This window comes from Lonchura striata, chromosome 12 (assembly GCF_046129695.1).
Source record: "Lonchura striata isolate bLonStr1 chromosome 12, bLonStr1.mat, whole genome shotgun sequence".
Taxonomy (NCBI): Eukaryota; Metazoa; Chordata; class Aves; order Passeriformes; family Estrildidae; genus Lonchura; species Lonchura striata.
Genome location: NC_134614.1, coordinates 2236164 through 2251327, shown reverse-complemented (window position 1 = coordinate 2251327; position 15164 = coordinate 2236164). Strand labels below are relative to the sequence as shown.

Genomic DNA, 15164 nt, shown 5'->3' with positions numbered 1-15164 from the left:
TTACAGCAAGGCAAATCCTGTTACTTAAAACAATGCTCCAGTGACATATGTTCTATTCAGTGCAGCAGCTGAAAAAACTGCTTTCACTAATCCAAGTAGTGTGACACTGTTGTTCAGCTTTTCTTAGAACAGCAACAATCAGCCTTTCTACACTTTAGGATGAAAAGATATTTTTATCTTAAAAAAGATACTTTCAATGGTAAAGATCTTACTCAAGCATTGAAGAACTGGTGTATAACAGTTTAATATACATTTTCAGTATCGCAAACCCATTAGTTTTAAAGAACATGAAGATTTTCTATTTACATGTGTTCTTAAGAGTAAGTTCTTAAAAAAATTCCCAGCTTACATTTTCCTCTTTCCAACAATCAGCATCAGCTCTCTTACATGGGAGTTAAAGCACAGAATTATAGCAGGAGCCAGAATCCACATCTTGTTTTCTACAGCAACGTGCTGAGGTGGGTAGAAGATACCAAAGGTGTAAGCAGTAAAACAGGAAAATCCTGCACAAGATGGGTCTGTAAATTAGACTGCAACCTCACTGTGAAAGACAGCAACATACAGGGATTAAATATCCCTTACCCCCACATGGTAAGCACTCTGTGAAACTCATACCCTGCTGAGAGTTACAGAATCCCCAAATCCCAGGACCCAAATTAAAATGGAGTCCAACACAACCAGAACTATTCTATGGATGAACAAACAGCAGGATGCTTCAAGCTGATCCATGCATACCTGAAAGGCTGCAACCTGTTCTCCAAGTTTACTTATTTCAACTTCCTATAAAAAGGCTACACATTTATTTTGATTTTAAAACATTTCAACTTAACCATCCACACCTTCAGCACAACACAAAAAGCTAAAGAAAACTTTAAGACAGATACTAATATTCTTCTGTTACTGTATTTGAGGAGTCTGGTTTTGAATGGTTTTATTTACTCTGCCTGTGTGTGGATGGTGCTGCTGAACATGAAGCAGATTTACTCAAATCAGGGCACTAAGAGGCACTGCTAAAATAACTGGAAAAGGCCGGGGATGATAAGTGCATGTGTTTCATGCAGGATCCTCTGGAAACCCCAAATTTAACCCTAAAGGGAGCAGATGGTTAACCAGGGTTCAGAACTGCAAACAGAGGTACAGCCACTCCAAGCCCCTGGACTGGGAGTGAGGACAAATCAAGGGCCCATCCCTGCCTGTCTGTGCCCATTTTGGAGCAAACCCTGTGTGTTCCATCCATTCCTGCCTGGTTTGTGCCCATTTTGGAGCAAACCACCTGTGTGTTCCATCCATCCCAGCACCAGCAGGGTCCTCCCAAGTTCTGAGCCCCAAGCCATGGGCTCAGCTCCCACCAGGGGCTCCTCAGCCCCCAGAGAATCAGCTCCTGTGTCTGACCTTAACCCTCCAGAAACTGCAGGGAATAATAATTCATTAATGCACCTTTATGTTTTGAGCAGCATAAAGGTACCAACAGAACCACAGGGAATTTTGCCCTCTCGATATGACGCTGCTCAAGGCTGCACTGCACGTCCTGCTGTTTGCATTTCTGTACTGAAAAGACAGATTGCACTTTAATATGACAAAGCATTCCAACAAAATGGAAGAGAGATCCTTGACTCATCACAGACAAAATTCCTAGCACCCTGCATTGCTGCTTGGATGCAAAGTGAAGAGTTTCCTCTTTTTTTTTTCTTGCTAAACACAGACTACTCACTTTATTACGCTGTATTTTTAAATGCTCATATGCACAATCATCATCATCTAAACACGTCTAATATACAGAGCATTCATCTGCCAAAAAAGGTAACACCCTAAAAATGGTTCGTGGAAAGAAACCTACCCAACAATAAACTGATCACTACTCCCACTTCTGGAATCCTCAACAGAGAAATCAGAGACGTGACGACAGATGAAGAAGGAAAAGGTACTCACAAATAACACCTTCTGCAAGCCATCCTTGAGTGAGGGGTGGCCTTGGAATTTATATTTTCTTTCACGTAATCTGAGGTAGAAAAGCTCTTTCTCAAGAAAAAAAATAAAGTAAAAAAAAAAAAAATCACATTCAGAGCTTTTGCATGCTCATTCAGGCTCAGCCACGGTGGAACATCACCGATAAGTAAGCTGGTGATGTAACCAGCATCAAACACTGCATCAGATAAACCCAAAGGCTCTACAGGGTTATATTTTGCAAAGCCAAAAGGTTTTTCCCAGAGAGGAGGTGTAGCAAGCATAAACCAGCCACGCTGTCCTCACATTCCTGGTGGGCTCGCTTTCTGCTTCCAGAAAAAGTCCCAAAGCTGTATTTATTATTCAACTTCATCACCAAGAAGGAACAATATGCTTTCTCATTTGCTATTTAGACAGAAATATCAAAGCACCAAATGTTGCATTTTCGAATGCACCATCTCTGCCTGCTCACTGTAGTACAGTCCAAACCAAGAAAAGGCCATTGGTCCTTTTATCTCCATGGAAACAGCAGCATCTGTGAAGACGAACGTATTCCCTCCTCACTGCAAAGTCAATTTATAGGCACATACTATGACATAAACTAATAAGACAGCAAAGCTAATCAGCAACCAGGAGAAACAGCAACCTAAACATGAGATTAGGCTCTTGCTCAAGAGGATATTCCTCTGTATACAGCATTTCTCCTGTGAAAATTGCAGAACTAAGAAGCAAATCAAGCTGTTCCTGAGAGCTGCTGCAGGCTGGGGATTTGTGAACTTCCCAGTTTGGCTAATGAGGAGAGTGGCTGAATATTTTATACAATTAGCTTCTTGCGTGAATCTCTAGTTAAATCCTACTAAATGGGAAGAAATTTAAACAAAGTTGCTCTTTGCAAAAAAAAAAAAAAAAAAAAAACAAAAAAAAAAAAAAAAAACAAAAAAACGGAAGAATTATTACTCCAGTGTTACCTTTTCCCTGCAGGAGAGCTGTCATCTTTAACAGCAACAGCAGAGTGAGAAGTTTCATAACTCTACAGGCAACTGCCTCCCCATCTTCCCCCCTTTTAGCAACACCAGAGGTGCAAACACTTCAGCACCATCCTGCTTGTGTTCCACAAGCCTCCTGTCCAGGGAAATGATCATTTCTACAGGCCAGATGAGTCACTCCTAGTTGATTTTATTTGGTGGTACTTTGTAAAAGAGAAAAGCAAACCAACAGACCCCACAGAGTACAAGAATGTGCTTTGCTCCTCCCCTGCCCTGCATCCTGCCCAGCTCCGATGCTCAGCACTCAGCCTTGATGCTCCCAAGCCAAGCTTCCTCCCTTCCTTCATGAATCAATGTAATGACCATCTGCTCACATTATTAAGCTAAATATACACCAGAGCACACTGACGAGGGCAGTTCATTTGCCATGGTCAAGTGATCAGCTCCGTGGCCAGTTGTCCCAATTCCAGAGGGACAGGGGGCAGCGGGCAGCCAAGTCCTACTGATGCACCTACACAGCTCCCAGGGCTCAAGGGGAGCAGGAATTGCCAAAGATGCTGCAAAACTTTAAAAATAAAAATAAAAAATGGGGGAGGCAGGGAGGCAGGAGATCTTTGGTCCAAATCAATTTGCAAATGAACTAGGGTGACCTAATTGCAGCCTTGCTGTACCTGAAGGAGCCAACAAGGAAGATGGAACGATTTTAAAGGGCCTGGAGCAACAGGACAAAGGGGAATGCTTCACTCTGACAGACAGTAGGCAGGGATGGATATTAGGAAGGAATTGTTCCCTGGGAGGGTGGGCAGGCCCTGGCACAGGTGCCCAGAGCAGCTGTGGCTGCCCCTGGATCCCTGGCAGTGCCCAAGGCCAGGCTGGACAGGGCTTGGAGAAGCCTGGGACAGTGGGAGGTGTCCCTGCCATGGCAGAGGGTGAAACATGGTGATTTTAAGGTCCCTTCCAACCCAAGCCCCTCCCTGATTCCATGGCTCTGTCTAGCAGAGGTGCACTTTGGTTTACAAAAGTAAATTTGATGGTAATTTGTAGAATTGTCAGTGCAGCCACAGCCCTCAAGTCACATCAGCATGTGCTGGTGCTGTGGGATGCAGTAAGAAATCAGAGGGGAAGCAAAGGCCCCAAACTTGCCCATTCCCCCATATGCATGGCCTGTAAGGCTTGGATCTAGCACCAGCAGGTGCTCCAGCAGGATTATCCTAAGAAAACTGCAACTCCATAAATTCCCACTTGGTGTGGTGCTGCCCCAGCCAGCAGAGCGAGCTCCAGGGAATCCAGCCTGGTGTGGCTATCCCCAAATATCTGTGCTGGTACAGCTCCCAAAACCTTCCCCGTGAGCTTGATCCTGTAACTCCAACCCCCATGGGCTTGTGACACGGGCCAGGCTCCAGAGCAAAGTGTCCCCGTGCCACACTGGAGGCCTGGATTGGAGCAGCCATACCCTGAACACAGATATGCTACCCCAAGAGGCACTGACATGGTCACAGGTACCTGTCAGCCTTGAAAGCTGAATTATCTTCTGCACAAATTAAGGTAATTCAAAGGAATACAGATTGAGGTGAGTGTTTTTTTATTCTGCTGCACAGCCTAAAGGTATCTTGCCTTCCAGCAAAGCTTTATAATAACTGAAATACTGCTTTGCTTTTAGCAGAAAACCAAATACACAGCACTGGAAAAGTACAATTTCAAAAGGTGCTTGTGTGTCCTAAGCTTGCACATCACAGCCACCAATACATCACATAAATGATAAATGCTTGCTAAAGAAACAACACCATTCCATAAAGAATCCCATAAAACAGCTTTCCAAGCCACTGCAACGTCAAGTACCTCAATCACCAGCAGCACACGAGGAAGAGAATATACAGGCCTGGCAGCTTGGTGCATTCTTTTGGCTTTAATTCCAGTTTCTGCAGATGTCTGACAGTGCACAGGTCAAGTGAAAAGTAAGGAATGACTTACCAGGTATTCAGAGAGGTGCTCCCTGGATGATAATCAATCCAGTTCAAGGAGGACAGGATAATAGGAAGCTTTTCAGTCCATGGCATTGTTGCTTGTGTTTGGGACAAGCTTTCAATTCAGCTCTTGTTTTTGGTTTGATGTGTCTGGATAAAATAACTGAGGAAACAACTATTTGGCTCTAAACTCACCTAAACTCCAGAGTTTTATTCAAAAAAATGGACTCATTTGCATGATTTCTGTTAAACACTGGCTCAGCCAAGCTCAGTCTCCCTCAGCTCTCCCCTGGAACAATGGGATTGGGCTGACTGAGTAAGTGTGGGATAAAGTCTGCCCACGTCTGTGTCTTAGCAGAATGAACTCAAATGTTTCACAATTGATTGAATACTACAAAGCGAAGAGTTAGTAACTGCACAGGCTGTTTAGCCTTAGCTTTTAACTTTAAAAAAGGCTTTTCTTTATCAGAAAAATGCAGTAAGTAGGGCAGAATTGGGGACACGGGGCCAGCACTACAAAGTCAGCTCAGCAAGACACTTGTACAGTCACTTGATGTCCCTGTGTGAAAAGAACTGGACATAAAATGCCCAAGTCGTTATCCTAACCACTGTACAAGCTACAAGTATTAAAGACAAGGACTCTGATCCCATGGAAGTGCCTGGGAAGAGCTCCACGGGGCTCAGCACAGCCAGGCTGTCCCAGTGAATGTCCAGTGGTTCTGAGTGCTCTGAACACTGATAACCTGCCAGCATCAGTGACCTGCACAGCCACAGAATGAGCTGTCCCCAAAACCCAGTTTTCTCTGCTCAGATTCCTGTTCTGTCCATGGCTGTGAGCAATAAACAAACACCTGGGTAATATCAAACACAGTTTGTTTCAAATGAGGGCCTGAATTTCTCTTCAAGGTTTTGAGACAGACTCAAAAGCAAAGCCATTTGTTATCAGTTACTGCATTTTCATGCTTATTATTAACATCTTGGTCTCTGCAGGATTAAGAGGCTTGGCTATTCATTCATTCTAGAAAACCAGAGCAAAGGCAGCTTGTGGTTGAAATTCTGGGTGAGGCCACAGGGACAAAGGAGACAGCCCTGCCCCTGCCCAGGAGCTCTCAGACCATCCACTCAAACACAAGATTAATGCTCAGCTCCTCCTCCCTAATCCCAAAATAAAACTTCACCTGCCTGGTCCTGGCACAGCCCCCAGACGTTGTTATTTTGAGTTTAGAAAGCAAAACTGGCTGGATGAGCGCTGCCCTCACGTGTGGACACACAGGACACAGAGCTGGCCACCACGGTGTGCACACAAGCGTGGGCCCTGAGAGACCATTTTTATAGGAAAAACTTCCATTACGGGCTAAAAACTCCCCCACATTCACTCTCCTACCTGAGACCGAGCTGTGCCTTGGCACAAGCTGGCCTGGTGAAAGCTGCCCATGGCAGGAGGTGGGACCGGATGGGCTTTAATGTCCCTCCAGCCCAAAGCATTCCATGGCTCCATGCCTGGAATCCTGTGCCTTGGAGGTTCCGTTCAGCTCCTGAGGAGCAAGGCTGCCACAGGGATCCAAACCACGTGGCCCCTCCTCAAAAAGGCTGCTTCCAGCCCCCTGAGCCCCAATTATGTAATTACAGACTGCTCATTTCTCTGGGCACTTGTACTCCTAATGCACAAAATGTGTCTGAGTCAGAGTGAGAGCCCCAAGGGCTGCAGGAGAGATGCTGATGCTTGGAATGTGATGGGAAGGATCCAGCCCCGTGCTCCCCTCCCTGCAGGCGTGTGTGCCCCTCCATGCAACATTCCCTGCCTATTGCTGCACTGATAAAATATTGAAGCTGAAAGCAAAAATAAACAGTTGTTAGAAGAATTGTCAGAAATGTCTCAGGCCAGAGTACAGTATTTTCATTTTCAATCAAATTTTGAAATATTCCTCATGAGCGTTTGTACTTCTGTCTGAAGCTTCTGAATAATTTTTTCCTACTGTTTATTTTAGCAAGATGCCCCAAAGCTTTCACTGGAAGCTGCTTCTAATTTTCAGCTTGGTTGTTACTGATGAGTTGATACACATTTGCTGGTGTTGAATTTCCTCTGCAATAATTTTATCCCTGTTATGTTCTGAGCTTTATATAAATGCTAAATGCATTTATCTATTATATCTTGTATCTTACATACTTTCCATTCACCCTTAATACAGTTAGAAAATTATTAGTTATTAAACCTACTCCTTGACCAAAACAAGGCCCCAGCTAAGCATAATTTCAGTAGCTGCTGAATGAATTTTACTGTCTCTCATCATACACAAAAAAACCCCTTGCAAGTGTTAAACAATGCTGGCAGCAGTTAGAGTTGTGGAAAAATCTCTGTGTTATCATCCACAATAAATCCTTTTTCAACTTGTACCCTGACATTACTATTAAAACACGATTTATTTCGTGCTAAACTACTTGAGCCCCAAGTAACAACTTCCTTTTAAGCTACTCTTAAGAACCCTGCTAAAACAAGGCTGAGAACAAGTATTTATATCTCTTCTCACCCTGCAGAACAACTGCTTTTAAAAGGAAGCCTTTGAAAAAGTCTTTCCCACTCAAATTCAAATAATTTTGCAGCCTTAAGTCAGCCCTAACACAAACTTCCACTGAAAATGCTAAAATGCTTTGTATTAAATTGATCACCTTAAAAAACTTCTCTGTTACAATTTTATGTGACAGCTCTCAAAATCCCTTTTGGCATCTCTCATTTGTGCAGTCTTGCCTTGTTCTGGCCATCCAAGCTCCTCAAGCTCCTTTGCTCTGCATGTCATTCTGCAGAAAGAATCATCTCTTTATTAAGAAAACGGCACATTTTAAGGTAAAATATTAAACTCTCACATTCTGCAGGCCCTTAGTGCACTCCTGATCCTTCACTGGGCAACACCTTAACTGTCCTAAACTTAAAAGCATCCCACAGATTTGCTTTGTCCAGGATACTTGGTTCCCTAGCTGGTAGGAGGTGGAACATGATGGGCTTTAAGGTCCTTTCCAACCCAAACCAGTCTGGGATTCCGTGAAAATGCCAAGAACGGAGAACAAACACAAAGGAAGTCTATAAATTACAGTTTGTGCATGACTGAAGAACAAAATATTGAGGAAAAACCCAGGCCTGGACTATTTCAGACACAGACAGTGCCAGCAGCAGCAGCAGGAATCCCTGGAGCCAGGATGGGCTTTGGGCCTGAGTGAGCAGTGGGCAGCTGGCTGCTGAAAAACCCCACTGCAATGGGGACCTGGGGAAGCAGCCCTGCTTTTGCAAGCCTGGGAAAGGTTTTTAATTGCTTGGGTTAATTAGATATAGGTTTCTTCCCCTATTCATGGCAGAAGTACAAAATATTTATTGAGATGCATTCCTTCATCCTCTGGAGAATGGAGCTGCGAAATGCAGGATGGATCCTCCTGCACGGACCTTTCAGCTGGGAGGTGATGCAGGTGCAGCACCAAAGAAGGGCCAGCAGCAGAACAAACCCTAACGAGCAGGATGCAATTAATGCCTGCTCCTCCTCTGGCCTCAGTGGAGCCATATCTGCCACAAACACGGGGAATGAAGGGGCAGTGCCACCACTGATCCCTGCAAAGAGGGAAGAGAAGTCTCTAGCCCAGAATGCCACGTGTCACTGACACTGTAGATCTTTCTGTCCTTTCATGTGTTTTCCTGACCTAACCCAGAATGACAAAGTCATTTACCCAACAATTAGCCAAGCCAGAAGAGCAGCCAACTGGGCTGCAAATGGATCAAAGAAGTTCAGAAGTGTTTCCTACATCCCTGGTGCACATTAATCATGTATTTTATTCCTAGCTTTAAACTCTGGCTGCAGCTGCTGTTCAGTGGGTCTTACATAACGCACTGACATTAAATTTATTTGTTTCATCTTTTCTACATAAAAATAAGCTGGCATTTTATAATTATTCCTTTGCATTTATTTTCTGTGCAGGCATTTTAACTATTTTGTTCTTAATTGTTGCAATAAAATCCAGCTTAAGCATTTTAGATGAAGCAAAAACCACAAATTAACGATCATTAAATTATTTTGGTAATCAGACTCATGGCAGATTCCACAATAAGAGGCTGAAATGCTGAAATTCCATTTTAGTAACAAGACTAGCTAGGATATTTGTGCCAGAATTATTAGCTGGATGTTCAGCAGATCATTTTTATTAATTAAACAGGCAAGACTGAAGAAAACTGATGTCAATAAATCTGTCAATATATTAATACAGACACCAGTTTCACTCTCCACAGGGTAAATATAAACCAAACCTCAGCTGGATATTCCACAGATTCAGTGCTGACTGGAGCAGGAAGTTATCATGAAATTTCAATTCTCTACAAGCTCATAGGAGAACATGAGTATGAGATAAAGAAATCCCAGCTGAGGTCTCGAGTCACCTGCTTCCCATGCCCCAAGGGATACCTCTAAGTCATGCATTTGCTGTATTTGTTTTTAAAATATGTTTTAAACTTCGAGGAAGGTCAGCAAAGGGATTTTCTGAAATGTTCAGCAGCTCCTAAAATATGCAGTTTGGTGCTGTTTGCTGATGTAGGGCCATCAAGTCAGTAATTTCAAATAAGAACTTTTCAGTGGAATAATCACAGAATCACAGGATGGTTTGGGCTGAAAGGGACCTTAAAGCCCATCCAGTTCCACCATGGGCAGTGGCACTTCCCAGTGTCCCAGGTGGCTCCAGTCTGGCCTTGGACACTTCCAGGGGTCCAGGGGCAGCCCCAGCTGCTCTGGGTGATGAGGAATGAGTTTCAGTGCTGGAGGCAGGCAGGAGGAGAGCAGCTCACTGCAAGGCTGCACCTGAAGCTGTACCTTACAGAAGGAGAGCAATGGGATACCCAAAGGGGATTTCCTGGGAGAAAAAGCCATGTCAATCAATACATGACACTCATAGAGAACCTGTGTGATGGGCAAGAAAACATCTGGAGCAGCTGCACGTGGAAAAGCATCTGGAATATCCTCATCTGTTACCTGCAGAAAAAGCAGGGGATGCTCCACAGCTGAGCCTACAGAATTGTGGCAGATTTAAGGAACTTTTTGACAGTTCTAAGGCAACGGAAGTTTAAAAAGCCCCTCTTGTATTGCCTAAAACACTCAAAAGCACCAATATCCAGTGTATGCTCTCAGTCCCTGCATTCTCCTGCAGACAGAGTGGTTTGAGATGAGTCAGCTGAACACGAGAATCCAAACAACATGTGCCTCAGCACGTGCTGCCAGAGCTGCAAAACAAACCCACAGCACTCTGCTTTGAGACATCCATCCAAACACCTTCCCCCCGAGAGCCCACCCCACATCCCACCTCACCAACACGCCAGGCTGCCCCCGCCCCTTCCCCTGGGTGCCACAGACCCACACACAGAACTCATCCTGTGCTTTGGGGGAGTGGGGACACAGCGACAGCCCATGCTTACAAAGGCATTTAACTCTCAAACTTTCTTTCCACCAGCATTTCTCCACTACACACTAATACATTTTTAGAAAATTATTTAAATTCACTAACACCCCTTTGGCTCCAAATTATACAGAACTGTGGATAGTGGTAACTCTTAAAATATTTTTGGGTTTTCCCACTCTGGTAGAGGATTCCCTCTGCCAATCCTCTTGCTCTTCCCCAGATTTTGTTCATTTTTACAATGCAAGTTATGATTGGGATGAAGTCTGCATGGAAACCACAACTCCCAGCACTACCTGAAACAGGATTAATTCTTTCCACCAGAACACTTCAGTTTAATAACAATTTTACTGTAAGTTTAATAGTAAGTTTAGTTCTAAACCAAGCATGTAGATGTCAGTGCTGATTCTCTAGAGCTTCTGATGTGGAATTAGGAGGTCAGGGAGAGACCTCCTAGATCAGGTCCAACCTTTGACCAGAAAACCGTACGCCTGCTAAGCTGTGTCTCCCAGGGCAACATCCGCTCCTTTCCTGAGCTCTTCCAGGGATGAGCATTCCACCACTACCCTGGGCAGCCTGTGCCAATGTTTAACTCTTCTCTCCGTGAAGAAATGTTTCCTGATATCCAACCTCAACTCTCACTGGACAATTTAAGGCCATTTCCTCCTGTCCCTGTTCCTGGAACAGAGCCCGACCCCCCGGCTGTCCCCTCAAGTCAGGAGCTGTGCAGAGACACAAGGTCCCCCCGAGCCTCCTTTTCTCCAGGCTGAACAACCCCAAATGTCCCCAGGCAGATGATTTTGGTGAATGAAGAGCAAATGAAAAACCAACTCTCCATCCTGTCCAGGTGCTCCTGCATTTTCCTGCCCAGAGCAGCCGCTGTGCGTGCGGCGCTCAGGGTCCAGGCAGCAGCACTCAGCTGCACACAGAGGCTCCGTGGCTCCCGGAGCAGCTCGGGACACACAGACACAAACCCTCGAGTGCCCTGTGCCAGCTCTGTGTGCTGGCTGCAGCCCTGGGCTGGCCAGCAGCTGCTCCTCACCCAGGGCTGCTGCACGCCAGCCCCGCTGCTGACCTTGGGAACACAGGGATCCTCCAGAACAATCCTAAAAACCTCTGCACACAGCGTTCTTCAACACATCAGCTATTGCATCTCTTCTTTATTCACAGCTGCACAGCCCTCTTTGGTTGTACATACTAAAAGCACATTTAAGCAATTTAAATGACCTTCCAGACTGACAAAAGCAATTAGGACAGTTCCTAACAAGCCTCTGTTGTTAAATCCCCAGAAAAGGGAGAGCTGTAGCAGATGTTCACGTTTCAAACTGAAATTTGAGATATTGAGCAGTTCAGCCAAGGGCAGCATCTTGAAAAGTTTGCAGGTACAGTTTCGAGCCATGGAACTTTCTGTTATTATTCTTTTATATGCAGAAATGGCTTGAAACAATGCCAGAAATTCTGATACTATGCCAGAATAATTAATACAGGAGCAGTCCTGTGTGTTTATCCCATTTCAATTCTCCTTCACAGAAAGAAGCTACCAACAGTGCATACTACAAGAAGTGATTTTGGGATTTAAATATAAAGTGCATCCAAATTTTGAGTTTAGTGTACATATCAGAACTTTTTAGAGCATAATTAATAACACAATTAGAATATATTACCATATGATGTTTATTCTACTTGTCATGAAATTTAAAGTAAAAACACTTTCAAAGCAATTCTTATATAGAGTGCACAATTCTATAGGAGTAGAAACCATAGAAATCTTATAATGAATTCTAACCATAGGCTTCTTGAACAGCAGTTTGTCTAAAGGAATTAGTCTCTTTCCCATGCAAATGTCTGAAAATAGGACAGCAGGTTATGAAACAATTTGTTGCATATTTGTGTTGTGGATCTCCAGAGCAGGTTCCCTTAGCAGGAACCACACCATGGGGACACACTTCAGTTTGGCGATGTGAAAATCCATGCACAAAGTATCACACAGTACTCAACATCATCATCTATTATTAAAACAACCAACGAAGGAAAAAAAACCCAACAAAACAAACAAACAAACAAACAAAAAACCAACTCCACACACACAAAAAAAAATCTTAAAAAAGGCAAAAAAAAACCCCACAAACCCAAAACCCCAAACCAAACCAGAAAAAAAAAAAAAAAAAAAAAAAAAACCAACCCCCCCCCCCCCCAAAAAAAAAAACCCCACCAAAACATACACACAAATCCCAGAAAGAACTTTAAACTTTTTTAAAAAACAAAGAAAATACAGAGTTCTTGACCTTTATTTCTGACTTGGGCTCTCAGAATAAAATTCTGTCTGAAACTGCAATTCCTGAGGAGATCTCACTCCTGACCAGGCCAGTTTTGTCCAGCAGACCCCACCTCTCACAGACCCCCCTGGGAATGGGACAGAAGGAAGGAAATTGGGGCTGTTTGGCCTGGAGGCAGCAGCAGCTTTGGGGTACCTGAGAGGAGGTGACTGATGATGGGAATGGGACAGAACCAGGCAGGGACAGGGAATTCCTGACTAAAAAGTCCTTTTTTCCCTCTGAGGATGACAAAGCACTTGAAGAGGGCCCCAGGGCAGTTGTGAAACCTTCAGCTCTGGGGTTTTCAAGATCTCCCTGCACACCCTGAGAAAACTGCTCCAGCTCCAGGCTGATCTGGCTGTGAGCACCAGGCTGGAGGAGATGCTGCCCAAGGCCACTTACACTGGCCAATTCTGCATTTTAATCATATTCTGATACTTCTCTGTGTCCAAGAACTTACAGCTCACTGAGTCCCCAACCACAGGAGCACCTTAGAGGTCAATAAGCCTGGGTGCATTTTTCATCCATGACTCTTTGCAATCTGTACCTTCTGGGGCAGAGCATTACAAGTTCTACTCCGCTTTACAAGAAATAAAAAAAATCTGTTTTCTTAAGCAGCCTCACTTTGAGCTCAATAGCTGTGATTCCAGGAGAGGGTGAATGACTGCTTCTCATTCTCTCTCTAAAATCCTCTTTTGAGAGCCTTGCTCCACACAGTTGCTATTTGCAAAGCAAAGGCCCAACATAACTGTATTTCATGGCAGGTTCAATGGTTTTTTCCCTCACAGGAGAAGGATGATTGCCTTAATAAAAATGCTGAGAGGAACTTCACCAAGCAGATTATTGGGATGCAACGTGCAGACATGGATACGTCTGGGGTTCTCAGTGCTGCCCTGGGCACGGGGAGCAGGGCAATGTGCCAATGCCATCAGGCAAGAGGCAGACAGACGGCACTGGAGGCAGCTCAGAGCTGCAGCAGGTAAATCTGCTCTGTTTGCAGAGCTAGGGGATTGCAGTTGAACTCCAGAAAATCATCCCTATTAATCCCAGCTCCGCCAGCCACAGTAGGGCAGGGTTTTTTCTTTTTAAAAATGTATTTAAAGATGTTTGAAAGAATAGTTTTGTTGCTGGAAGAAAAGTTCATTGGATTCCAATTTCCTAAATAAACTAGGTCTTTCTTGTAAGGTTTGCTTCAGAAAAATACTAATTTTAATTTTACTAACTTAAAATGCAATCAAAGTTAAAATCTAGAACTAACTGCAAATATATCAGACCAACTAGCAGTAGTTTTCTGACAATGCTAATACAATTATAATGGACTATCCAGCTGGTTGCTGACCCCTCAGCCTCATCAAAAAGCTATTTCTTAGTGATAGTTTTTCTTTATGCCTAAAAACTAATGGAGACAACAAAAAAGAAATGAATTCCTCATGTTTAGCCTTTTATTTCAGATAACAAAGTGAAGCTGTGGCCTTCTAGGCTGCTGGATTTGTGAGAGAAGCACATTCCTGTGCCTTTGGATGGGCCCAAACTGAGAGCTGACACACTTAGGGGGGAAATGTTCAACTCAAAGGACGTTTAATGTCAGCAAGACAGTCTAAATCTTTCAGTGCTGAGGCAGATCACAAAGATACATGTGGCTTCCTTATATAGGACAAAATCAGCATTTCCCAAGGCTGCTGGGAGAAATCCATGGGCAGAACAAAGGCGGCAGTTCCGGGGCAGCTCAGCAGGGTGAGAAATCCCACAAAAAGTCCTGTCCAGGGCTGCAGCAGAGGGGGAGAGCTGAAGGTCGTGCCTTGGAGGGATGGCAAAGGAGGAGGAGTGGGGCTTTCCTTTTAAATCAGCCCTGCATGCCCTTCCACTGAGGGGGCTGCACAAACTGGGACACAAAATCCCAAGTAAACATGGAAAGAAAGTTCCATCAGCCAAGGCCAATGGGGTCAATGGTGCCAATGGGGTCAATGGTGCCAATGGTTAGGCACAATAAATGCATTACATCTGAAAAGCTTCTCAGCCCAGTTTGAATTTAATAGACATAGGTGATACAGGCATTTTTTTTATTTTTTAAGCAAATAGCTGAATATCTAAACCCAAAGACTCAAACCCAAGCTCTTGCAGGCAAGAGAAGCTTTCTTGAGTGTTTGGTACAGAGTCCAAAGCCTTGCTGCTCAAACCCTGGCTTACTGTAAGTATTTTGGATTAATGGTTGAACTTGATCCTAGAGGTTTTTTCCAACCTTAATGATACTGTGATTTCCTTAGTGATCTGTCATGAGATATTTTCTATCTTTCATGGGAAAAAACTTGCTGGGGTTGGGACTAAATTTCCAAGCAATCCATCCATCCATCCTCTTGAAGCCACAGCAGGTTTTCCTCAGTGCGACCAAAAGGGGAGCTGAACGCTGTCTGAAGCACAGCCACCCACTCTGGCAGAAGGTACCAGCTGGTCAGTTTGGGGAAGAAAGGCAAAAGGAGAAATAAAGGCAGTGCCATCAAACCTGATGCAGCTACTCAACGTTCTGCCTGCTTGAG

The 15164-nt window shown here is 44.2% G+C and overlaps 2 protein-coding genes across 4 annotated transcripts in view; both read right to left on the bottom strand.

Annotated features, from left to right (window-relative positions):
• Nucleotides 1–2454, bottom strand: part of IQSEC1 (IQ motif and Sec7 domain ArfGEF 1) — a 167904-nt gene extending 165450 nt beyond the window's left edge. For both annotated transcript variants that reach the window (XM_021544790.3, XM_021544792.3), the window contains exon 1: nt 1930–2454. In XM_021544790.3, the coding sequence (XP_021400465.2) occupies nt 1930–2228 (299 nt within the window). In that variant the 5' untranslated portion in view covers nt 2229–2454. The remainder of the gene's footprint in view (nt 1–1929) is intronic.
• LOC144246989 (IQ motif and SEC7 domain-containing protein 3-like) overlaps nt 1–15164 on the bottom strand; it is a 125447-nt gene that overhangs the window by 12962 nt on the left and 97321 nt on the right. The window lies entirely within an intron of this gene.